The sequence below is a fragment of the Erpetoichthys calabaricus genome, chromosome 6 (genome assembly GCF_900747795.2).
Source record: "Erpetoichthys calabaricus chromosome 6, fErpCal1.3, whole genome shotgun sequence".
NCBI classification, from domain to species: Eukaryota; Metazoa; Chordata; class Cladistia; order Polypteriformes; family Polypteridae; genus Erpetoichthys; species Erpetoichthys calabaricus.
Genome location: NC_041399.2, coordinates 156508067 through 156535401, shown reverse-complemented (window position 1 = coordinate 156535401; position 27335 = coordinate 156508067). Strand labels below are relative to the sequence as shown.

The 27335-nt window shown below is 37.3% G+C and overlaps 1 protein-coding gene across 2 annotated transcripts in view; it reads left to right on the top strand.

The window, feature by feature from the left end:
- Nucleotides 1-27335, top strand: part of LOC114653624 (dnaJ homolog subfamily C member 13) — a 331290-nt gene that overhangs the window by 92833 nt on the left and 211122 nt on the right. For both annotated transcript variants that reach the window (XM_051929216.1, XM_028804037.2), the window contains exons 5-9: nucleotides 2066-2107; nucleotides 2697-2897; nucleotides 8406-8612; nucleotides 10069-10164; nucleotides 21602-21693. In XM_051929216.1, the coding sequence (XP_051785176.1) occupies nucleotides 2066-2107; nucleotides 2697-2897; nucleotides 8406-8612; nucleotides 10069-10164; nucleotides 21602-21693 (638 nt within the window). The remainder of the gene's footprint in view (nucleotides 1-2065; nucleotides 2108-2696; nucleotides 2898-8405; nucleotides 8613-10068; nucleotides 10165-21601; nucleotides 21694-27335) is intronic.

Here is a 27335-nt window from a genome sequence, read left to right as displayed (position 1 = left end):
AAGTAACATCCATCAGAGATGTAAGTAATCAGTCATCGATTGCTGATGATATCATCCATCGGCACAAACCTAGCTTGCAGTTTTCTCATGCACTGAACTGACACAGCTCTCTTACTTTTCATCTCACTGTATGATATTTTTTTTGGGCTGCTGCATTTTAATACCTCCACTGTTTTGAATATAGGCTGTGCCATTTCTTGTAACGGCTTCGAGTTTGCTTGTAAATACTTAAGTTAATGGATGTTAATGCAGCTCTGTTGGCACCATTATAATTTAGTTTTAAGAGTTTCTGAAAACCTTTTTTTCTTTGTAGTAAACAATAAAGCAATGTCATCAAAATATATTTAAAAGTGTTGCTGTGATTCGTGTTGCCTCCCATCTCAACTGCCAGCTCCTCCCTTTTTTATTAACTGAAATTATTTTCAATCATTGAAGTAAACTGTGAAATCAGGAGCTGCTATAATCAGTGCCAGTAGGTTTGCCTGTCAGCTGCAACCCATTTTTCATAAAATAAACTGGATTTCCATAGACTATCATTACATTCTTACAAAATGAAATATATATATTTTAATGTATTTGAATAGTGAGTAACCATTTTAAAACATCTTTAAGAATTTAGGGTATCAGCAATTTTGATGACATATCTACATCAGAATATAAATTAAAGATATATATATAATTTATGTTATGATACAGTATATACAATTGAAGGTCTTTTTACATTAACTTCTTTGGAGATTTCAGTTTAAGGTAATCTGTAATTATATTTTGACTAGTCAAAATTAAAGTTAGACTTATAATTATGTATTGACTAGTCAGTACCTGAATTTTTAGATACGTACAATTGTGACTAGTTAAAATAATTACAGATATTCTCAGTTACATTTTCCCTAGTAAAATTTGAATTCATATATCAGAAATTACATTTATGATATGTGTAATTTGTGCATGTTAAGTACCGTATATCTATAATTCCAATCTCAACATTTCAAATTATAATTTCAGATATTTCCTTTTGAAAGTTCCATAGAGCAGATGATGGTGAAGGACCTTCAATTTTACTAGTCAGAATTGAATTTGAGATATCTACAATTTGAATTCTGATTTGTTACATGCAGGTTGAAATATATCTAATTATAATTTTGAAGATTCAGATTAAAATTTCAGGTTTACCTCATATATAACATGAGATAGTAAATGTTAAAATTGCATGTCTGTGTAACTTAACCTTAAACACATTGATCTGATTAAAGAAATGTTTCAGATTTAATAGAAGAACTGCTTTGTTAATTCTATGCCCTGCAACAATATATGCGATTCCAACTTAACCTTTGTTTGTCTGCATTTTAAGGAAGGAGCTAGTCATATATATGCCAGGATTATGTCCTTCAGGCTACTAAAAAGTTTGTGTTAATTATGAACCTTTTTGTCATAGGTAATACATTAGGGAATGGATTAATAGCGTTTGTGAATAGTTCTAATGATAGGGAAATTTTAATTGAGATTAATAAATTTTAAATGAGAAGGAAATTTTAAAGATGAAGGAATACATTCCTGTAAAACTCTTCATTCCATATTAATCTGATCCAAATCAGAATAAATGCAATAAAGTGTATGAAGCATATTAGCTATTTATTTTAAAAAACATTCTGCAAAGACAATCCCATTCGATCCAACAGCCTCTAGTATAAACTAGTGTATTATTATTATCTAATATATATTTTTATCTAATTTGTTTAGTGAAGACTGCTATTGTGATGGACAAGCCCACTTAGCACTGATATTGATGTTCTGAAGAATACTTAAGCAGATATATTAAAAGTGTAATTTTAAATATAGAAGGCTTTATAAAATATGAAAATTGTGCATATGAGGATACAGTTGTCTTGCAGCCAAACTGAGATTTCTTTACATGCATCTAAGTTCGATTTCACTGTCTCGTTACTCTTTTTGAAATGATTACATTTTTGCACAAAACTAATCCAAATTTTACTAGCAAATAAACAGCTTTCTGTTTAATCTTTATTTTTTTCTCATTTAGTTTTTTATTTTTTTTATTTTACAGAGATTCAGAACAGATTTTTCAGAGGGGAAAATTACTGGAAGGGTAAGAGAATAACAAATGAAATAATAGGATTCATATACAGTAGGAGCTGTTATGAAGTAATAAAGGGAACTAATTTAAAGTTGTGTTTTGAAAGTATTAAGCACAATCTATAAGGGATCTTCCAAAGATAAACTTTGATTAGATCATGTGTATTTATGGACAGAATGATTAAAAACAGATATGGTAGAGCTTGTTTATTCTTAATTAACATAAAATTAAACAGAACTTCCATTTTTAGTCTAATATGGAAATTTAACTTCTTAGTCTAAACAATTGTTCAGTCTGTTTATGCTCATTATGTTTCATTAAGTAAAGATGTTCAGGATATGTTCTCCTAAAGTGGTCGAATTTCTTTGAATGGTTGTTTTTTGTTATTAATAGAGTAAGCATTTGCAATCATTATAATTCAGATATATTTTACTTATTAACTAGACTTATAAATGATTAGGAAAAGAGTTGTAGTAAATTTGGGGAGACATTCCTATTAATAAAATCTTGAAAATATTGCAACACATGTCATTTCAAGCTCTGCTAATATTTTCTGATTATTTATATTTTTCATTTTTTACATTTTTTTTTTTTATTTCAGAGATACAACTGTTATAAACATCATTGGAGTGACACTCGCAAGTCTGTGGTATTAGAAGTGACTCCTGGAGGAATTGACCAGATTGATTCCTCAACTAACAGAATTCTTTCTTCATATGACTACAGAAACATTGAAGGCTTTGCAGAGGTTTCTGACTATCAGGGAGGTTTTTGTATATTGTATGGAGGCTTTAGTCGACTGGTAAGAGTGTTTCGTAGTTTTGCTTTAAAAGCAGTATTTTATATTGTTGGCTAGTTATTTTAATGCATTTTCCAAAAAACAATATATAAGGTTGAATAATTTTTTGTGTTGTTAGATGATACATTTCTCAAATCTATAAACCAAGACACTCTTGAATACACCTTTGTTTTCAGGTGTGTTGTTATTAGATATAGCTAGTGTGAAGAAGGGACAAAATAAAAAACTGAGTATATATAAATATATATATATATATATATATATATATATATATATATATATATGTGTGTGTGTGTATATATATATATATATATATATATATATATATATATATATGTGTGTGTATGTGGTGAGGTGTAGGGACACACACTGGTTGAGTTCCATACTGAGACTGCTCAGGTGAAGCCGCCTGATGTTCCTCATTGACCTCAGGGAGGTCAACCATGTTTTTAAAAGGTGGTCTCCAGGCCGACTGAACAAGATATTCGAGTAGTGCATTGATTAAGAAAAAACAGGCAAGTTGTTCCACTACCTGTTGGGCATTGTTTATGTCTGGCCTTAGCCAGCACCTTATTTACCCCATAGGCTGAATGCCTGAGGGTGGGTTGGCTGCTCTGGGTCAAACTTCCACTGCAATAGTTTCCTCGCCTGCTGACCTAGGTCTCCCCCACCTTTTCCAAAGGTTTTTCCTAACTGGACCCTGAAGGGCTGGATTTTAGTTTCAGGTCCTGCTCCCAGTTCCTCATGGAGTCACCTATCCTGCCGACTACACCACTGTGAAATGATTCAAACAATACTGAAAAAATAAGGTTTGGTGGTAGCCACTTGTATATTTGAAGTAGGCTGCCAAAAGCGAAGGGTTTAAAAAAAAAAAAAAAAAAAAAAGATTTTAACAAAATTTAGTCCAAAAACACAACCGGCAGGCAGACAAAACATTGTGGTATAAAGCCAGGCAGGGGAAATGACATTGTCCGGGCATGCACCGGAAGTGCTGTTATTGGGTCCAGAACAGGAAGTGATATTGTCGAGCCTAGACAGAATTTCCCATGTTTGGTCTGAAGAGGAAAAAGAGAGGATTATTGCACACTGCCATCCCCTGGTCCGGAGTAAAATTATCCTTTCTCAGCCATTTAGCTGCCTCCCATGCGCACGTGTGTGACAATATGCATATATATATATATATATATATATATATATATATATATATATACGTACAGTGCATCCAGAAAGTATTCACAGCGCATCACTTTTTCCACATTTTGTTATGTTACAGCCTTATTCCAAAATGGATTAAATTCATTTTTTTCCTCAGAATTCTGCACACAACACCCCATAATGACAACGTGAAAAAAGTTTACTTTATAAATTTATTAAAAATAAAAAAAACTGAGAAATCACATGTACATAAGTATTCACAGCCTTTGCTCAATACTTTGTCGATGCACCTTTGGCAGCAATTACAGCCTCAAGTCTTTTTGAATATGATGCCACAAGCTTGGCACACCTATCCTTGGCCAGTTTCACCCATTCCTCTTTGCAGCACCTCTCAAGCTCCATCAGGTTGGATGGGAAGCGTCGGTGCACAGCCATTTTAAGATCTCTCCAGAGATGTTCAATCGGATTCAAGTCTGGGCTCTGGCTGGGCCACTCAAGGACATTCACAGAGTTGTCCTGAAGCCACTTCTTTGATATCTTAGCTGTGTGCTTAGGGTCGTTGTCCTGCTGAAAGATGAGCCGTTGCCCCAGTCTGAGGTCAAGAGCGCTCTGGAGCAGGTTTTCATCCAGGATGTCTCTGTACATTGCTGCAGTCATCTTTCCCTTTATCCTGACTAGTCCCCCAGTTCCTGCTGCTGAAAAACATCCCCACAGCATGATGCTGCCACCACCATGCTTCACTGTAGGGATGGTGCCAGGTTTCCTCCAAACGTGACGCCTGGCATTCACACCAAAGAGTTCAATCTTTGTCTCATCAGACCAGAGAATTTTCTTCCTCATGGTCTGAGAGTCCTTCAGGTGCCTTTTGGCAAACTCCAGGCGGGCTGCCATGTGCCTTTTACTAAGGAGTGGCTTCCGTCTGGCCACTCTACCATACAGGCCTGATTGGTGGATTGCTGCAGAGATGGCTGTCCTTCTGGAAGGTTCTCCTCTCTCCACAGAGGACCTCTGGAGCTCTGACAGAGTGACCACCGGGTTCTTGGTCACCTCCCTGACTAAGGCCCTTCTCCCCCGATCGCTCAGTTTAGATGGCCGGTCAGCTCTAGGAAGAGTCCTGGTGGTTTCAAACTTCTTCCACTTACGGATGATGGAGGCCACTGTGCTCATTGGGACCTTCAAAGCAGCAGAAATTTTTCTGTAACCTTCCCCAGATATGTGCCTTGAGACAATCCTGTCTCGGAGGTCTACAGACATTTCCTTTGACTTCATGCTTGGTTTGTGCTCTGACATGAACTGTCAACTGTGGGACCTTATATAGACAGGTGTGTGCCTTTCCAAATCTTGTCCAGTCAACTGAATTTACCACAGGTGGACTCCAATTAAGCTGCAGAAACATCTCAAGGATGATCAGGGGAAACAGGATGCACCTGAGCTCAATTTTGAGCTTCATGGCAAAGGCTGTGAATACTTAATGTACATGTGCTTTCTCAATTTTTTTATTTTTAATAAATTTGCAAAAATCTCAAGTAAACTTTTTTCACATTGTCATTATGGGGTGTTGTGTGTAGAATTCGGAGGAAAAAAATGAATTTAATCCATTTTGGAATAAGGCTGTAACATAAGAAAATGTGGAAAAAGTGATGCGCTGTGAATACTTTCTGGATGCACTGATGCAGAAAAACAGAGAACAACATTTGTGGAGTTTTAACACAAATTTTAATGTAAGCCCATTTGAAAGATGCATATAAAATCAGTCTTTAGCAGTGCATTTAAAGTCTACAATTCCAGTCCTGTTTAATCTTACTTTGCCACGTCTGTGTCTCCTATTATACGCCAATTTGAGAATTGTTACTTTAATTATTATTTCTGGATTATTATCTACATAATAAAGAGTATAATTTTTGCCCTTCTCTCCCATTGTTTATGGCAGGTTGGTGCACATGCATATTGCATTGTATATATTCTGATTATGCTATTCTGTAAAATTTTACTAATGTCTGGAATCATTTTAAGGTGTCTGTGGTGTAGCGGGTCCACAGCTCATGTCAAAAAGAGCATTTTTTAAAATAAATAATTGCTGCACTCGCGGCTTAGCGAGGGGTGTGGTATGTGTAGCAGGAGTAGTTCCCGGGTGATGTGTGATGCTGATGGTCCTCACTTAAGTGCACAGGTGAGGAGTCGTCCACATCTGTAATTGGTGCCGGGAGCTGCTAATTGCCACAACTGATCCACATCCCTGTAATAAATAGAAGCGCGATGCGGCTAGAAAAAGAAAAAAAAAAGAAAAAGAAAAGACGTATGGAGGTTAGGTGTAGAAGAAGGAAGGAAGCAGCAAGGAGAAGCCTGTGCGTGCGTGAGCAAATGTGCTCTCTGTGGAGAGATAGGCAGCTGGACACTGATCTCTTGTGGGGTGTTTCGCTGGCACCCCGGGAACAGTCTGTAGTGGTCGCTTCTGTTGAGCATGTAGTTGGGGAGCAGGAGTGACTGGAAGAAGGATGGCTTGCCTTGGGAGGCTTGGGAGGTGGATTCCCCAGCGTGAGTATCCTGGTTGCTGGGGAACCAAAGTCTCAGTCTGGGGAGAGCAGAACCAAAACCAGGGATCGGGAAGCCTCCAGACCAGCAGACAGAGCAGGTCAGCTGCAACTAGGGTGACTCCCCTGGTGCATTGCCTGGATGGTAGAAGCAGGGGAGTCACCAGTCACCAGTAGAAGAAAGGCACCGGGCTGATTTGTTTTTAAAGGGACAGCTTCCAGCCATTATTTTAACCTCGTTTTAAAAAGGAGTTTTCTATTTATTGGATTTTAACCTTCACCAGTTCACTTGTTTTATGGATTATTTATTTAATAACTTATTTTGAGACACTGCACTTATTTATTTGAACACTGTTTTTGTTTGCTGTTTTTTACTTTTACACTTTTTGCACCATCCCTTTGCTTTGTTGTGCCTCACTGTCTAGCTCATTGGTGACATTACCGACGGTGTCGGGTTCAGAGCTCCCAGAAGCTGAATGGGAGCATGGAATAGAACCACATCGTCACAGTGTGTCGCAACAGATGTCTAATAAGATTCATAAGTTTGCACTGTGCCTTTTAGCTTGCAAGATGGAGTTTGAAACAAACAAAAGTGTTTAGACAAACGTGCAAGGCGAGTGGAACGGTCAAGTTTTGTTTTACATTAAACATATGTAATGTTTTAATACCTATATTGCATTTTGTTTTAGAGCTAATCTTGTTATTATTAATATTACACGATTTTATTCAACATGCCCTCTGTGTTTGTCTTGTTCAAATTTAGTAATCAGTTTTTTTACCCACTTTTACCAAACCAATTCATTCCTTAAAAAACCTTTTATATAACGTGTCATTTTCTTTCCATAGTTAAGCTGCTTAGAAATTTCACTTTAATGAATCTATGCATTTTATTTGAATTAAATAAATTATTTTATGAGCACCCCATGGTTTTATTTTTAATCACATATGACCAACAAAATCTCAGTACAAGAAAATTTTTTTAACTTTTTAGTGTATTTTTTAATAAAATTGTGTCACTTAAAACTATTTTATTATAAATATTTTTTATAGTTTTATATTTTTTACAAAAGTAAAATATGTATTCATTTTTTGTTAATTATTCAGAAAATGCACAGTGAAGCTTGTATAAAAATACATAAGAATGCCTAATTAGGATAATTCCTTTGCTGGTGGGGGTGTCAGAAGAGGTGAGGAGTTGAACGGGGCTGCAGGGTTTAGCAGCTAATGGACAGGAAAAATGCAATTTTTCTCATTATTCCACGAGTCTGTCCTGGTCAGCTATCAGCTGAAGTATATTTAATGCATTGAATTTCTTCAATAGTACTGTTGTGAAGATTATCTGTACACCTGTGACAGAATTCCAGGTTTCTGTGTGTCACAGCCATATTTCATTGTGGTCATAGGCTAGTGAACACCAAGAATACATAAATTGTGAATTAATTTAGTAATATAGAAAGGAATTAATGTTCTTTTCACACATTCTAACATATACTTATGATGTTTATCAAGCTGAAAATGCTCTGCTGTGGTGCAAGTTTAATGCAGTCTGTATGTTCATTTAATTAAATTATGTACGGTGTAACAATTTGCTTTTGATGCATTGTACTCCAAGCCTATAATTAGTAAAAGCTCCATGCAAAAATAAAATGAAATTGAAAAAAAAAAACAATATAAATTAAATCTATATAGTAAGTAGTTTGTGTATATAACTTTTCTTTTTTCTTTTAATTAAGGAAATTTTACTTTTTTAATCCTAAGCACTGTTTTGCAGTTTAAAGTCTAACTTAAACTTGTTTTAACAAAGTGTAATTTCTTGCTTTTTCAGCATCTTTTTGCATCAGAACAAAGGGATGACATAATCAAAAGTGCAATTGAGCATGCTGGGAACTACATAGGCATCACATTACGTGTTCGCAAAGACAACATAGGATTTGAGCAGTTTGTGAACTTCCGACTAGGGAAATACAGCACAGATGACTCTGTCACCTCTCTTGCAGAATTTGTTGTGCAGAAAATCTCTCCAAGGCACTCGGTAAGCTGGTACTATACATTAAAAAAAAAAAAAAAAAAAAAAAAAAGATTTTACTAGAGTCCACTTGTGACTTTTTGGAGTAGGAGGAAGTTGGCAGCATGCAATGATACAGAGCATTGCCACATCCACCACATGACAAACCACCTCCGGATCCCAAATTAGGAAACGAGCACAGCCTTGCAACGGGTGACACCTCAGCACCACACTAGTTCTAATGGAATGGAACAGTGTGAGGTTTTGTACGGTAGCTAGAGTGCCAATCCTGCCACTTCCAAGTTTTCCCTGTAAGTTGGAGGACCTGTTTGACCTTTTTGAAAGTACAAAATTTCAATACAAATTAAAAACTTTGTTTTTTTGTTGTTTTTATTCAAGTAAGTGGAGATCATTTTTATTAGTTTAGTCATTTCTAAACTCTTTACAGCCCACTTTTACATTTAAGTTAAAGATGCCAGATAAATTAATTAGAAAATCGTAATGATTTGTTTCACTGAATAAACTGAAACTTCACTAAGACTTTAGGTGGAATTTCCAGTTTTTGTCTCTGCAGAATTAAATCCAAAGTAGCAATTAAAATAAATTACATCTAAATAATAGCTTTACTTTATCATATCTTGTACTTCCAACTTTATCTACAATCTAATCTATGGGTTTTAACCAGCATATCTGTTGGCTATAAATATTTTCTCCCTATAAACAGGTAGTGTAATTTATGTTTTTACACCAACATTTTGGGTGGCTTTTTAAAATTTTTCTCAGTTTTTTTAAATTTTTTTTATTGAGAACGTGTTCATGCTCTTGCCATGTCAGTTTTATCTCTTTATGCACAGAGTATGTCAGCAAACTGTTAGATGGTTATGTAGTGGATAGTGGAAAGGGTCTAGTTTTGCACATGTTTGTTTTTCATTCATTCATTTATTCATTCACTCATTTTCGTATTCTGCATTGTCCGAAGCAAGATTATGAAAGATAATGGCTTATCCCTGGACATAATGACATTCCTTTGTAAGACATTCTCATGTATACACCAACGGTCATTCACATCAGACATTAGTACTTTGAGCAAGAGCTACCTGTACTACATTTTGATATCACATTTCCAGAAAAAAAATACAACTGATATTGTAGTAATTTCTTGCTAAGCCTTATTAGTTGCCTAATAGTACTCACATTAGGTGCTTTATGTCACTATTGGGAAAAGGTTGTGTTATAGAGCAACTATATAAAACCATTTCACATTAAAAGTTAAGATGAAGTTAAAGGCAATTACAATGTAAACAACATGAAGAGGAAAAACGTAAGAGATATTAAGAGTCCACAAGATTCTAAATTTTCATTTTATTTTTTTTAATCTGCTGAGAGCTTTTATATTGAAAGTTTAATGTAAAAACAGTGCCATAAGTCATTTTGTACTCTATTTTGTTATCCATCTTATTATTATTATTATTATTATTATTAGGAGCCAGTTAAGAGGACATTGGCCCTTACTGAAACCTGTTTAGTAGAACGAGATCCAGCAACATACAACATTGTAACGCTAAAACCATTTGGTGAGGTAAGTAGTTTAAAGGCAGCTACATTTGTAAATGTATTTGGCATTTTGGAATTATTTTAGTAACATCGATAACTCTAGTTTCACATGAGTTATTTAGAATTGCCTTATATCAAAATGTAAGGTTTACTAAAATAGAATAAGAATTCTGTAAATTGCCTTTTTTGTTATGTCAAAGACATTCTGTTTTGAAGACAGTGTTAAACTACTTTTGATTAAAACATCTTTATCACCATTTTGGTAGGATTTTCAAATGTGGTGAGTGTTATTGTAGTGTACCTGTGAGACTGACTTTGCTTTAGTCATTCCCAAAGATCTATCCAAATTTTCATAAGGCCTCCTTAATTTCAGTACCTCTCTTTGCAATACAGTATTAATAAAATTTGGAGACATTACTGATCATTTCTCAAAGGGCTTCCTCCTTTATTTGTAAATAATTCTCAAGCTTCTGGTGTCCAGTATAGAATTAGATAGATGGATGGATAGATAGATAGATACTTTATTAATCCCAAGGGGAAATTCACATTACTACCATAATAGGTGATAGCTTAGTTTATATCACTGTATTCTGGAATCCTAGCAATGCTAATTAATGCATTATATCCCTGAGCATGAAGGTGACCCCTAGAGTTGAGTGGATTTTTTTTTTCTTAAGATATTAGTCCAAATTTTAAGCCCTCTCAGGTGTACAGTCATGTGAAAAAGTTTGGGAACCTCTCTTAATTCTTTGGATTTTTGTTTATCATTGGCTGAGCTTTCAAAGTAGCAACTTCCTTTTAATATATGCCATGCCTTATGGAAACAGTAGTATTTCAGCAGTGACAATGAAGTTTATTGGATTAACAGAAAATATGCAATATGCATCATAACAAAATTAGACAGGTACATAAATTTGGGCTCCCCAACAGAGATATTACACCAATACTTAGTTGAGCCTCCTTTTGCAAATATAACAGGCTCTAGATGCCTCCTATAGCCTTTGATGAGATTCTGGATGGAGGTATTTTTGACCATCCTTCCATGCAAAATCTCTCCAGTTCAGTTAAATTGGATGGTTGCCGAACATGGACAGCCTGCTTCAAATCATCCCATAGATTTTCGATGATATTCAAGTCAGGGGACTGTGACGGCCATTCCAGAACATTGTACTTCTCCCTCTGCATGAATGCCTGTGTAGATTTCGAACTGTGTTTTGGGTCATTGTCTTGTTGGAATATCCAACCCCTGCGTAACTTCAACTTTGTGACTGATGCTTGAACATTATCCTGAAGAATTTGTTGATATTGGTTAAATTCATGTGACCCTCGACTTTAACAAGTGCCCCAGTCCCTAAACTAGCCACACATCCCCACAGCATGATGGAACCTCCACCAAATTTGACAATAGGTAGCAGGTGTTTTTCTTGGAATGCGGCGTTCTTCTTCCGCCATGCAAAGCGGTTTTTGTTATGACCAAATAACTCAATTTTTGTCTCATCAGTCCAAAGCACTTTGTTCCAAAATGAATCTTGCTTGTCTGAATGAGCATTTGCATACAACAAGCAACTCTGTTTGTGGCGTGAGTGCAGAAAGGGCTTCTTTCTCATCACCCTGCCATACAGATGTTCTTTGTGCAAATTGCACTGAATTGTAGAACAATGTACAGATACACCATCTGCAGCAAATGTTCTTGCAGGTCTTTGGAGGTGATCTGTGGGTTGTCTATAATCATTCTCACAATCCTGCGCATATGGCGCTCCTGTATTTTTCTTGGCCTGCCAGACCTGGGTTTAACAGCAACTGTGCCTGTGGCCTTCCATTTCCTGATTACATTCCTTATAGTTGAAACTGACAGTTTAAACCTCTGAGAGCTTTTTGTAGCCTTCCTCTAAACGATGATACTGAACAATCTTTGTTTTCAGATCTTTTGAGTGTTGCTTTGAGGATCCCATGCTGTCACTTTTCAGAGGAGAGTCAGAGGGAAGCACAACTTGTAATTAACCACCTTAAATACCTTTTCTCATGATTGGACACACCTGGCTATGAAGTTTAAGGCTTAACAAGCTAATCCAACCAATTTGGTGTTGCAAGTAATTAGTATTGAGTAGTTACATGCATTCAAATCAGCAAAATTACAAGGGTACCCACATTTTTGATTTAATTTCTATACAACTAAATACTGCTTCACTAAAAATCTTTGTTCGGAAAACAACCCAGTACTCAGATGTTCCCAGGAAATAAAAAACATACCACTGTTATCTTTTTTGTTGAAAGTAGAGTAAATTATTATGTAGGCTGACAGGGGTTCCCAAACTTTTTCATTTGACTGTATCTGATTTAAGAGTGTAACTCATGCTAACACTCTAGAACTTACCCAGAGAGTTGCTGTGAGTCATGCATGCAGCCTATATATTGCCTGGGATATAAGACCCTCCATTTCTCTGAGTCCTTGCAGATTCAGTTTGGAACTCAGAAAGGCTGTTGTTGTTCACCAAGGGCTTCTTTGTCAAAATATTATCAGAACTGAAATTTAATATCACTAACCCTTCCTGTTCGGTATCTCTGTATGTCATACCTCTAATGAATACATGGGCATCTTTACAAGCTTAACTGACATTCCTCTACCACAGGCACTGTAGGATATGGGGGCCCCTGGAAATCATTATGGATTTTGATCTATTCTCAGAACACATGTTATATGTCAAGAGTGAAAACACCAGCAGGTATGCTGGTCCTATTACAATCATGCTGGTGCCGACTACTATACCATGCTTCCATGCATTTCAATCTTTATTCTTTCCACTTTCTATCTTTAGTCCACACTTGCACAAAATCCATTGTATCTGCCAATCTGCTTTAATAGTATGCAATCTGCACAACTGTTGTCACTGACTAAGTAGCTGATTGCTTAGAAGAGTCAAGTGAGACTAATAAATGGTCACTCAATGTTGATTGGGTTTTTAAAGAAATCAAAATATATCAACAGTAAATGAACATGAAGTAAAGCTAAACAAACAACAGGTATCATGTTACTGCTTAAGTAAGGACTATGTCTTACTGATTTGTAATTTATTCATTGCAAAGAAATCTTTAAAATCAATGTAGACATTAAAGAGTCAGTGTAAAGTTTTCAAGCAGTTTCAATCTCACATGACTTGTATAATTAGAGTTAACTTAATCCATTACAATGTAGCACATGGGTGGATTAGAATTAAACAGTATAAATGTATAAGAACATCATGTGAGCAATTGTGCTTTTTACTTCATCAGAATTTCTTTTGAACCATTCAGTACGGAGCTAAAAGCCAAAAATAAATTTACATGAAAAGAAATGCCTGCATACATCTCAGCCATTCCAACATACTACTGGGTACAGTATAATATGAGTAGTTGTTATCTCTAGCCTTGGTAATTTGTAGTGTCTATTTATATTAATGCATATAAATGCTTTTATTTAAATAATAATTATTTGTGTAATGACTTTAAAATTAATTTATGCATAATGCTGCTCTTACTTGAGTAAGAGTTACGTTTAGAGTTCATTTCTTAAGGAAAAAATGTTTCACTTATAAGTACATTATCAAATTCAATGTTGTGTGTGGCCAAAGTCTACCTCTTGTGTTTCTGCCAGGGTCACCCCAAGTTGGGGTTCACCTGTCTCTTTTGTTTGTTGTGTTCATTTTTTACTTTTCGGTGTTGTTCATGCTCATGTTCTTTATGTCAAAGTATCTTTTTTTATACACCATGTGATTTGTTGGTGGTCCCCCCAAGTGGCGAGACCACCTGCCCATCACTGCAAGGGACTGTCCTCAGATCTATAAAGTCTTGAAGAAACCCCACAGTCCCTTGTGGTTCACTGAATGCCCAAAGTGGTCGATGAGCTCCCCTGTGTTTATTTGTTTTAATCATTTTTGTGATTACTAGATTTTTGACCGCTTTTTCTCTGTCTTTCAACCATTCTTTGTGTAGTTTGTGGGTTTATGATTGCTTATTTTAAAGTTATTGCATTCTGTGTTTTTGTGCTCCTCTGAGCTTATTTTTGTTTACCAGAACATCTTGTTAAAATAAACCTTTTTACATATAAATATTCTTTGATGCCCTCTTTGTAACTTGCCAGGGTTTAATAGTTTTCCCCCCCTCTAGTGGGCATTTTTGGGATTTTTTGGGACATTGCACTTTGGGAATATCTCGTTCATGATATTACCCTAGTGGCATTGGGTACAATACAGGAGACAGTCATGCACAGGGGCCATTTGGATTCATGCATTAACCTAACCTCCTCATCTTTGTGAATGTTGAGTGTTGCTTTGAGGATCCCATGCTGTCACTTTTCAGAGGAGAGTCAGAGGGAAGCACAACTTGTAATTAACCACCTTAAATACCTTTTCTCATGATTGGACACACCTGGCTATGAAGTTTAAGGCTTAACAAGCTAATCCAACCAATTTGGTGTTGCAAGTAATTAGTATTGAGTAGTTACATGCATTCAACTCAGCAAAATTACAAGGGTACCCACATTTTTGATTTAATTTCTATACAACTAAATACTGCTTCACTAAAAATCTTTGTTCGGAAAATACCCCAGTACTCAGATGTTCCTAGGAAATGAAAGACATACCACTGTTATCTTTTTTGTTGAAAGTAGAGTAAATTATTATGCAGGCTGAGAAGGGTTCCCAAACTTTTTCATATGACTGACTGTATAAAATTCATGCCCAGTATAACATGTAACTGCTCAACAGATCCTGATGTTTGGCCCATTCTGACAGAGGAGGGGACGCTGGCGCACACATGCTGTTGCTGCTCTTCCCTGTTAACAACACTTTTCGCAAAAGTCACTTTAATCCTGCAGTTTTTATGCTTGTTTTATTCTCTTTATTGTACGTATAGTTCGTGGATGCAGCTGACTCGAATTCTATGGATTTGGTTTAATTTTTACGGACTTTATGGACTTTACCTTAACTGGGAACAACTGAATCTGTGGATCACGGGATGAGATCTACGAATATTTCTTTGTACCTTGGCGATCTAGGAGCCTGGGATGTTTGTTTCCTTGATTATAGTTGCTATGCTGGTCTGTTCTTGATTCATTTTATTGTGCTTTATGACTATGAACCGATCTGATGTTCATACCCAGCTGGCTTATGGCTCTGGGGTGATCACACCTGTAATACCCAGCATTACTTGTTTGTGGCTGTATGTTGGAACCTCCAAATCCTGCTACCTCCTCCTGCTATCCTTTTTGCTGCTTTGCTATCGCTGCTCATCTGCTCCACCGCACCCGCCCGTCTCGCCGGCTCCGCTGTGCTGTGCTGCTTCTCCACTGCTATCAGATAAGTATTGCTCAGTATCATGCTAAAACACTCTCGTGACAAACTCCTTCATTTTAAACAATTTGTCCAAAGCAAATGGACTGACTGGAATATCCTAAAAGACACTGGTATTTTGCTGCTCCCGAAATATGTACATTGTGGGTCAGGTCGCCACCACCACCGGGCTGCGAATGAAAAGATCAAAGGCAGCATTTGCTCAGGAATATGCCATCCTACTCATGGCCCTGGAAATAGAAGTGTCAGTATGCCAAATTTTCAGTATGTGAAAATAAAGTCCGGTCACGGCTCTGTGCAAAAAGAAGTCTCATCAACTAATATTGCATTGTTTAATTCGAGATCTCTTAATGACAAAGCATTGGTGCTGTCAGAATTCATCATTGATACCAAACTTGATATGTTGTGCTTAACGGAGACCTGGCAAAAACCAAAAGAATTTACGTCTCTCACGAAGGTGACACCACCTGGTTACGCTTTCCTCACAGAGCCTCGTAGGTCAAGACAAAGCAGAGGACTTGCAGTAATTGTCAGAATGGAATTAAACATCAAAAGAATCCCAATTGATTGTCCATTGTCTTTTGAGTGTCTGGCTCTTAAACTAATAATGGAATCAGGTCCTGTCTTGCTCATTGTTCTTTATCATCCTCCAAAATACAATTCATCCTTCTTATCTCATCTGACTGAACTATTAACCCACTTAAGTTCCTTTTCCCAGAGAGTCATTCTTCTTGGCGATTTCAACATCCATATTGACATTACTACATGTAAACTGAGAAATGAATTCCTATCCTTACTGGACTGTTTTGACTTGACACAACATGTTGATTTACCCACCCACTGTGGTGATCATATACTGGACCTGATCTGTAACAGCTGAATTATCTGTTGCCAACACTTGCAGCAGTGATTTGGGACTCTCTGACCATAAAGCAGTACTTTTCACTGTCTCATTACCTCTCCCTCCTCTTACCTGTAAATAGATAGATAGATAGATAGATAGATAGATAGATAGATAGATAGATAGATAGATAGATAGATAGATAGATAGATACTTTATTAATCCCAGGGGGAAATTCACATATTCCAGCAGCAAAAAATATTAAATTAAAGAGTAATAAAAAATGCAGGTAAAAAAACAGACAATAACTTGAATAATGTTCAACGTTTACCCCCTCTGGTGGAATTGAAGAGTCGCATAGTTTGGGGGAGGAATGATCTTTTCAGTCTGTCAGTGGAGCAGGACAGTGACAGCAGTCTGTCGCTGAAACTGCTCCTGTGTCTGGAGATGACACTGTTTAATGGATGTAGTGGATTCTCCATAATTGATAGGAGCCTGCTGAGTGCCCGTTGCTCTGCTACGGATGTCAAACCGTCCAGCTCTATGCCAACAATAGAGCCTGCCTTCCTCACCAGTTTGTCCAGGCGTGAGGCATCCTTCTTCTTAATGCTGCCTCCCCAGCACACCACTGCGTAGAAGAGGGCACTCGCCACAACCATCTGATAGAACATCTGCAGCATCTTACTGCAGATGTTGAAGGATGCCATCTTGCAGAAACCCAAAAAATATCTGTCCCTCTGTTCTTGCTGGATCCGTTTCTGATCTTTTACTGTCTTCATCTATTCCATCAACTCTAGTTAGTCTTGTTGACCACTATAACACAGCCCTTCATTCAGCATTAGATAAAACAGCTCCTTTAAAACATAAGGAGGTTTCCTTTAAGCGTTCAGCTCCATGGTATAATTCAGAATTGTGATCTATGAAAGCAGCTGGCCTACGTCTTGAGAGAATGTCACATAAGTCCGGCCTCACCATGCACATCTAGGCTTTATCTGACCACCAAAGAGCTTGCAGAGAAGCACTAACTGCTGCCAAGAACACCCATTATGGCAGAATAATAGAAAGTGGCCATGACAATCCAAGGGTTTTGTTCTCTGTAGTTAAATAAATTACTTCAACCTGTATCTGTCCCAACTACCTCTTCTACTGAAGTCTGTGAGAAATTCCTCCACTTTTTTCGTAACAAAATTAAAGATCTAAATAATTCAACTAACACAAATACATCATCTGTTTATATCTTTCCCTGTTTTCCCAATAAATCCAGCTCCTTCTCTAAGTTCTCACCAGTCACATCTACTTTTGTTAATGACCTGCTTTATAAGATGAGGCCAACTACTAGTGTACTGGACCCCACCACATTTCTTAAATCCTGCCTTCATTCCATAATCCCGACTATTACAACAATAATAAACTCATCCCTTAACACTGGCTTTGTACCGCACACTTTTAAAATCGCTTCTGTAACCTCAATGTTAAAAAAAAAAAAAAAGTCTGGTCTTGATTCTGACAATCTTAACAATTTTCGGCCTATTTCCCACTTACCTTTTCTGTCAAAAGTTCTTGAGCGTGTTGTAGCTTCCCAACTCACCAACTACTTCTAATAATTGGATGGAACCCTTTCAGTCTGGTTTCAGAGTACAGTATAGCTGTGAAACTGCTCTGCTACGGGTAACCAATGATTTGCTAATGGCAGCAGACTCTGGACAAACCAGTGTATTAATTCTGTTAGACCTCAGTGCAGCATTTGACACTGTCAGACATGACATTCTACTGTCCAGAATGGAGAACATGCTGGGTATCTCTGGCACTGCCCTCCAGTGGTTCAAGTCCTATCTGACTGATAGGCAAGAGTTTGTTAGTCTTGGCAACAGCAGGTCCAGCACAGCGCCAGTCATACAAGGAGTTCCTAAGGGGTCTGTCCTCGGTCCTCTGCTTTTCTGTTTTTATATACTTCCCCTTGGCCATATTATTCGTAGCTTTGGACTGGGTTATCATTTTTATGCAGATGATACTCGGCTCTATTTCAATGTTAAAAGTGGAACTTCATCAGAGCTTTCTCAGCTCACAACTTGCCTCAGTGAAATTAAAATCTGGATGGAGCAGAACTCTTTAAAATTAAACTGCAACAAAACTGAACTCCTGCAAATTAGGACTAAAGTGCAACTTAATAAAATAGCTCCTTCCCAGTCAATCTTGGCGGTGATCTCATCAGACCTGCCTCTACTGCAAAGAATGCTTGGTGTCATTTTTGATTCCTCTCTTTCTTATTTCGCTCACATTAAGAAACTTTCTTACTTTCACTTCTGTAACATATCCTGTGTTCGCTCATTCCTCTCCTTTTCTAACGCTGAGAAACTTGTCCATGCTTTTATCACATCCCGCATCGATTATTGTAATTCCCTACTGGCAGGTGCCCCGTCTAATCTTATATACAATACAATACAATACAATTTATTTTTGTATAGACCAAAATCACACAAGAAGTGCCGCAATGGGCTTTAACAGACCCTGCCTCTTGACAGCCCCCCAGCCTTGACTCTCTAAAAAGACAAGGAAAAACTCCCCCCAAAAAAAAAACCTTGTAGGGAAAAATGGAAGAAACCTTGGGAAAGGCAGTTCAAAGAGAGACCCCTTTCCAGGTATGTTGGGCGTGCAAGTGGGTGTCAAAAGAAGGGGGGTCAATACAATACAGTACAATACACAGAACAGAACAAATCCTCAATACAGTATAAAAATAAAAAATTTTAGAAGTACGGAGCAGAATTTAACAGTAGATGATATCACATAAGAAGATTTGGATATATTTAGAGTCCTGGAGAACTCATCCATCAAGCTTCCTCCCCCATTTGGCCATTCCATGGCTGAAACAGCGCTGGGCCAGCCAATCCGATGAAAGGACCCCTCCTTCCCACAATTCCTTTGATCCTCCATCAGGGATGACTTTACCTTAGGGTGGCAAAACAACTTGACAGGTGGGCTGTGGCACCAAGTGCCACATTTGAGTACTGAAAAGAGAAACAGAATAGGTAAGGTTAGTATCCAATTATAACTATCATGTTACTTATGTTTTAGTGCTAATGACTAACAACAGAGATGCAGTCTGTACAGTTAATCAGCAGCTCTAGTCAGGATATGCTAAACTGAAGTAGTGAGTCTTCAGCCGGGATTTATAATATATCACAACTCCAGCTTGTTCAAAACTCGGCTGCAGGAGTCCTTACACAGACCAGCAGCAGCGAGCACATAACACCCATCCTGCTTCGCCTTCACTGGCACCCTGTGTCTTACAGAATTGAATATAAAATTCTATTAATAACCTACAAAGCCTTAAGCGACCTTGCAGCAAACTACATCAGTGACCTTCTCCATCACTATGTGCCTGTCCGCCCACTAAGATCCTCTGATTCTGGCAATCTTGTTGTACCCCACACTAATCTACACTCCATGGGCGATAGGGCCTTCAGCTGTATAGCGCCCAGATTCTGGAATGACCTACCGAAATTAATTAGATCAGCTGACTCCCATGAATTCTTTTAAAAAACAACCCAAAACTCATCTGTTCAGGAAGGTTTTTAGCTCTACCTGACTTTATTACCCTTCTTTCAGTTTACCTCTTTGTGAAGATGCTCATGTAACCTTTGTGTGTGTGTGTGTGTGCGCTAGACCATCAATTATGTTGTCTGTTAGGCTTTTCTCTGAATTACTATCTTACTCTTCTTTTTTTATTTATTTGGTTTAGTACAATGCTATATACTGTATACCCTGCCGTTCTTTCTTAAACTCTGTGAAGTTGCTTGAGCATGGGAATGGCACTATATAAATAAAATGTATTATTATTATTCTCAGACTCTTTCATTTAATCAGGAATCTTAATTTTTTACTGTCCAGAAAATATCATTTACCTTCCACACATGACACTGTAGTAGTTGGTTCAACCAAGTAAATATATATTGCTTGTAACGTTAGTTTAAATACCTGGCTAAATAAATCTGGATCCCCTGCACGAGCTGTCTACTTTCTCCCATAGTCCCATTTTGTAGTGAGTAAAGGTAATTGTGAAGATCTATATGAATGTGTCTTGTAAAGAAATAATGCTGGGTTTTACTTATTTACTTGATATAGGCAGTATTGGTTTTGGCTGTTTACAACACTGAGCAGGGAAAATTACTTTTAGAAATTTATAGATCCTTTTTAATTTTGTCTTTTATTCATTTCTATTGTGATAGTCTTATAGTAAATCACTTAAGCTTGTCAAATGTCATTGTAGACTATATTTAGCAGGGTTAAATTCTTCATTTAAACAGAGGGTGTGTTCTGCCTTTCTGAATATTTCCTATCTTTACATTTTTGGTATAGTAAAAGAATGTCAGTTTATTATTATAGCTAGAATTGTTAATTTTAAGTAGTTGAAATTGTCTGAAATGTTTAGAATGTGTTTGGATTCTAGGTAGTATGTGTGACTGTTTTCTTTTACTTATTTGTGTTTTATGTTTAATTACATAATATTGCAGTTATATGTTTAAAAATCATTTTTGTTTGAAAACACAGCACAGTTTGATTCTCAGATTAAATTCAATGCTTTAAAATTCTCTTTTTCACTTTAGAAATTCCTATGCTTTTGTATGGCAATAGAAGCTAATAAGCTTTAAACAGAAAGTTTAAATAAGTTTAAAGTTTTAATAAGCTTTAACCAGAAAGTGCTGTTCCTAGAGTTGATGTCAGGATGCAGCCAAATTAGAGAGCAGGATAGAAAATCCTGCAGTTATCATACAGTGACATCCAGTTTAGGAGCATAAAGATAATTGGAGGAATTTGAAATTTCATGCTTAATTTCCAATTTTTAAGTTTTAATATATAATATTGAAATATATATTATGTTTTGAATACATTATTAATAAATCAGTCGAGTGAAATGATAAGTCATTGTAATATGATAAGTAGTACCTAGAAAGTAAACATTTTTTGTAGTCACTTATTAATCGGTTTAAGTAAGTGTGAACTAGGCATAGAATCTTGCAGTAAATATTTTTCATTCATGTATTACCTGTGAGGGTCTTCACTTCCCTTAAAGTCTGAGTCTGATGCTCATCTCTTTTCATTAGTCACTTAGACCATGGGATTTCTTCTGATAAAATTATCTTGCTAAAACTGCCTTCATGAAAGAACGTTTTATTATATGCAGAGGATTTTCTTGATTTTCCATTAATGCCAGCTTTGTTTGATTAGAAGAAATGTGTTTTTATAGATTATTTCTAAAATATTATATGTGTCTTTTTTGTCCTTATTTTTGTCAGGTGTTTGCTTTAGTTTGTGACCAAGAAAATCCTCAACTGTTTACAGTGGAGTTTATCAGGGGCCAAATAAGGAAATATTCTTCAACAGAACGGTAAATTTGCTTTAGCATTTTTCCCACCTCATTATTAACTTTTTACAAAGTAAGTTTATTTAACATAAAGATGTAACCCTCTGCTTTACAAAGTTTTATTTCAAAGCGATATATAAAATAGCTTACCTTTAGAGTATATATAGAACTTGTCCTCCAATTTGGCTCTAAACAGAAGCTCAATAAATGCATAAGTACACATATGCACACACAGTTTGGTCTGAACAGATGCCAAATTGATTAAAAAGAAAGTAAACTTTTGACTAGGCAGTTAGAGTCACAGTGAGGCATTAGGCAGGTGTATTGCCATTGGTATATTGAAGCATCAGTAGCATTTCTTGACACACTTCAGCTGAATAATTTGTTGGATGAAAGTGCTCAGTGTTAATGTGTCAGAAACAGGATGTGTAGCATTGTTTATAATGGCACTTGGTTTTGTTTTCATTCTCATCTTAGCTGCTTTCTCCAGGGGCTCCAGAGTGCGTCTCATAATTGAGTCTGCTTTTTAAAGAGTTTGTTGATTCATTGGGCCTCTCTTGAAGTGATGTAGCCATCCTAGCAAACCACAGTGATGAAAATCGCACTGGCCATCACAGAGTTGTGGGCCCCCAAGTACTTGTAATAATGTACCAACTCCACATCCTCTTTCTGAATAGAGTGGTTGTGAAGGTTAATTGTTGCAGCAGAAGTCCCTAATTAGTTTACTGGTTTTTCTGATGTTAAATAACAGGCAGTTTTTTCTGCACCAAGAAACACAGTTCTCCAAATGACTCCTATAGTCTAACTCATCCCCATAAGCACAGAAGCATCTGTGAATTTCTGCATGTGACATGACTGGGTGTTATATTTATAGTCTGCAGTATACACAGTGAAGAGAAGAGGAGACAGGACTGTTCCTTGTGTTGCTTCAGTGTTGCCCACATCTGTATCAGTAAAAAAGCCTAATCCTTACAGTGCTGTCAGCTTTGTCTTGTGGAGCAGATAGATAATTGCATCCTCCACTCCAATCTTTGTCCAATTGGCAAACTGCAGTGGGTCTAGTTGGTCTAACACAAGAGTACTCCTGTAGTCCAGGACTAGCCACCCAAAGGTTGTCTTAATATGAGATGACACGTGTCAGCGGTCTGTAGTCATTAGGTGAAGAGATGCCTGTCTTCTTTAGATCAGGAACAATGCAGGATGTTTTTCACGGTGGTGGCATTTTCTGGAGCATTAGTGACAGACTGAATAGGTGACAGAGGATACCACAAAGTTCGTCAGCACAGGTCTTAAGAACATAAGGACTGACTTCTGTGTCTTTTTTCTATGTGTAGCTTTCTCAGTTGTCTCCTCACTTGGTCTTGAGTTATGGACAGCCCATACTGATGGTCAAAGGTGGACTCATCACTGGCCATTCCAGTTGCAAAGTTAGGAGTTTTTGATGTTGCAGGGATGGTCCTGGGGCACTGGTCATTGGAAGAAGGTGGCAGTGAGAGGAAAAATATATTTAAAAATTTGTTCAGTATGTTAGCTATGTCCATATCCCTTCTAGCACCCTGAATTGCTCGAGTTTAGTAATTATGCCTAGTCCATTCCAGACATCTTTCATGTTAATCTGAGTGATTTTATTGTCTACCTTACTTTGTACGCTTCCTTTCCTTTTCTCAGCTTTTTCTTCAGCGCTTGCTTTACTTGTAAGAGCCTCTTTGTCGGTAGCTTTGAATGCCCTCTGTATCGCATTCAGGAGTCTATTTAGTTCCTTATTAATTCAGGACTTGTTGTTTGGAGAGCAACACACTGTCTTTGAGGGTACCACAGTGTCATCACTAAAGTCAATAGTCTGTGATGCAATGACTGAGTTCCTCAATATTCATCTCCATGTTGTTTGGAAACAGTCATTCAGAGTCATTTTAGTATCCAGGCTCCATTTCCTCACTGTCCTGGGGCCTCATGCATAACGGGGTGTGTAAATTCACACTAAAACATGGCATAAGGACAAAAGCGGAAATGTGTGTACGCACAAAAAAACCCACATGCATAAATCTGTGTGTTCGCCAACTTCCACATTCTTCTGCTCCATAAATCCCAGTCAGCGTGAAAAGTAACGCACGTGCATGTGCCTGCTGCCACTCCCCAACTTTTGCCGGAATTACGCTTCTTTGAATATGCAAATCAATATAAATAGCCTTTAAGCTCAGCGTTCTGTGTAAAGACAATGGCAAAATCACGGGGGAAAATAGAAGAATTTCAGTGAATACCAAGTGGATGCAAGGAAAAACATGCTACTTGTTGGTTTAAACAGTGGTATAAAAACAAAAGGAAGTTGATCAAGTGACATAGAGTGTCAGAGAAACTCGAAAGCTCAAGTTTGCAAAGTTGCACAGTGCCCGAAATAAAAAAGAAGTTGTCAGATATCAAAGTCACCATGAAAAGGCGAGTAGTAGCCCACCGTCTCGAGTGTCATATGAAAGCTTATTAGGGTACAGAGAAAAAAAAAATAGGCACACAGTTGGAGAAAAAAGCACGAAATGTTAACTTTAATCTCGAAATTTCCACTTTAATCACATAGTTTATTTTTTCATTAAAGTAGAACACATAAACTTAATCTTAAAATCGTTTTATTTGCTAGTTTCTCAAATCCCATCGTAACTAATATAGCACGTTAAATGGTTTGTTTTGTATTTGATCTTCTATGTGCTCTATGTGCACTACGTGCTTCTTAAACAGGCTTTCTCTTCCTCCGACAGGACACAGAATCTATTACATTCATAATATTACAGCTCTCTGAATAATTAAAATACTGAGATGTATACGTGATATAATTTTCATGATGATAGGAGTTAAGGCATTTTATTAAACATGGGAACACGGTGGCACAGTGATTGTTCATGTCTCACGGAAGATGCTTGCTTCAGCGTGCACGACCTTCGATGAAATACTTTATTGCAGCAGTATTGTCTCTTTCAAACGTACTAAACTCCAATTCCTGTCCTTACGTTTCTTTCTCCAAATACCCAATAACCACACAATCAGCTCTGTAATAGACATTAAGCCATCTGTAAGCTTAGAACGTCGATTCTTCAAAACTTTTAAGGAACACTGAAATATCTTCGTAGTACATGTTTAATTATTCTATCCTTACAGTGTCACACCAGCCTCAGCAAGAATACAGTGTGAGGCAGGAACAATCCGTGAAAGGAGCGCCAGATCCTTGCTAGTGCAGCGACACAGTGTCCTCACATGTTCAATTATTAACAATATAGATTATGTAAATGAAGTTAAAGTTTTTTCTGTATAATATAATAAACATATTTTGCTACATTTCATCTTAAAAATGATATCGTCATTATATGTAAATATGCGCTTTATAAATTGGCTCAGGTTGTACAATATTATAACTGTAGTGCAAGTTTACAGTGAGGTGATTGTACTAATAAGTACAAACAGTTCTAAAAGGATCACTTGATCGACCGATTGAGTGCGTTTATAGTTCTTGGGATGAAACTGTTTCTGAACCGTGAGGTCCGTACAGGAAAGGCTCTGAAGCGTTTGCCGTGTGTTTTGTCTTGGTAGAGTATTATATTGCTCTACTTTCCTCTTTTGTATTATTAATATGTAGCCTTTGTCAGAATGCCCCAAATCTCACAGACTTACCACTGTTTCTAAGGTATTATAGTATATAACTTCTCCCCACCTTCCCTTCTACATCTATAACCTTAGTTCAATTAGGTGTAGTAAAAGGCAAGCAGGAGTTAGTTACAATTTAAACAATGTATTATTGATCTATACTAATTAATAAAAGGCAAAGCCCTCACTGACTGACTGACTGACTCACTCACTCACTCACTCACTCACTCACTCACTCACTCACTCACTCACTCACTCACTCACTCACTCACTCACTCATCACTAATTCTCCAACTTCCCGTGTAGGTGGAAGGCTGAAATTTGGCAGGCTGATTCCTTACAGCTTACTTACAAAAGTTAGGCAGGTTTCATTTCGAAATTCAACGAGTAATGGTCATAACTGGAACCTCTTTTTTGACAATATACTGTAATGGACGGCAGCTCGATGGCCGTGGGAGGCAGAGTTGAGTGTGACGTCATCACGCCTCCCACGTAATCACGTGAAAATACTGTGAACGCAGTAGGGAGAAATGAAGGAAGAGCCGCAAACAGTGAAGAACAAAAAATTCATTAAACAATTGAGAAGGGAGCGAAACAATAAGAAGCGAGCGAGTGAAGCATACAAGCATCTTCATAAGGGAAACAAAGCACGGTGTAAAACGTAAGTTTAAATTAAGTTTATAGAAACGCTCCCGTTGTGGATTGCAATAACATATTCGCGAGATAAAAGTTTAATGAGAAGACACGAGGTATAAACGAACCACACGCCGTAGCGCAACGTTAGGGGCTTCACCTCTGGCGCTGACGTTCAAGATTCGATTCCCGAGAGGGGATGCAATGAGTGTGTACGCATGAAGAGCACAGAATTAGGGCGAAACACGTGTTGCGTACTCTTTGCATAAATTGAAAGTAAACAATTTCAACCATTCTATGATCTGCTTCTCGCAACTGAAAGATGGCACATGGCGGATGTTAGCCGACTTGCTGACCGCAACGTTAGGGGCTTCAACTCTGGCGCTGACGATAGAGATTCGATTCCCGAGAGGGGATGCAGTGAGTGTGTATGCCTGATGAGCCCAGAATTAGGGAGAAACACGTGTCGCATACTCTTTGCATTATTTGAAAGTAAACTATTAAAACCATTCTATGATCAGCTTCTGGGAACAGAAAGAGACCACGTGGCGGACGTAAGGCGACTTGCTGACCAACCACAAGCGTAACCTGGCAGGTAACCATCCATACAATCAGATTGTGATTCAGAAAACGAATGCCATGAATGTAATTACCACGATCTACATACTGTCAAATAAACGAAACACACGCCATAGCGCGACAGCTGTGAAAAGGGAGGTTCACAAAAAAACAGATCCTTAACAAATTGTTATTGGTATATTTTCAATCCGTTTAAAAAGGTTTTCTTTTCTTCTTAATAAAAAATTAAAAGCAGTACTTCGCCGCAACGAAGCACGAGAATTTGGCTATATATATCTGCTTCTCGCAATTAAAAGAGGACACGTGGCGGATGTTAGACGACTTGATGACCAAGCATAAGCGTTACCTGCCAGGTAACCACCCATACAATCAGATTGTGATTCAGACTAGGAATGCAATGAATGTAATTACCCCGATCTACATACAAGGCGAAAGTCTTGCAACATTCAAAGATGATGGTTTGGGATAAGTACACCATAAAACATAAACATAAAAGAGCTTATGAAGCCTTAAACCGAAAAAAGCAAGATCTCAGAGATCGTAAAAAAAAAAAATAGAGGTAATGTCGTTTTACTCGCTGTAGATTTTAGTCAAACATTACCAGTTATTCCACGAGGGAGACCAGCAGATGAACTCAACGCGTGTTTAAAATCCATGCTTCTCCCACGGTCGGTTATATGTCGCGTGTTCTCGGGTAGGTACACCAAAAAATGTATACATTTAAGCATGTAATGGGCAAACAAAAAATGAGGTATACCCGAAGGCACTGCAGTAGTACTCAATATAACTTTACTTCTTAAATATTAATGTTTTACTATTTAATAATT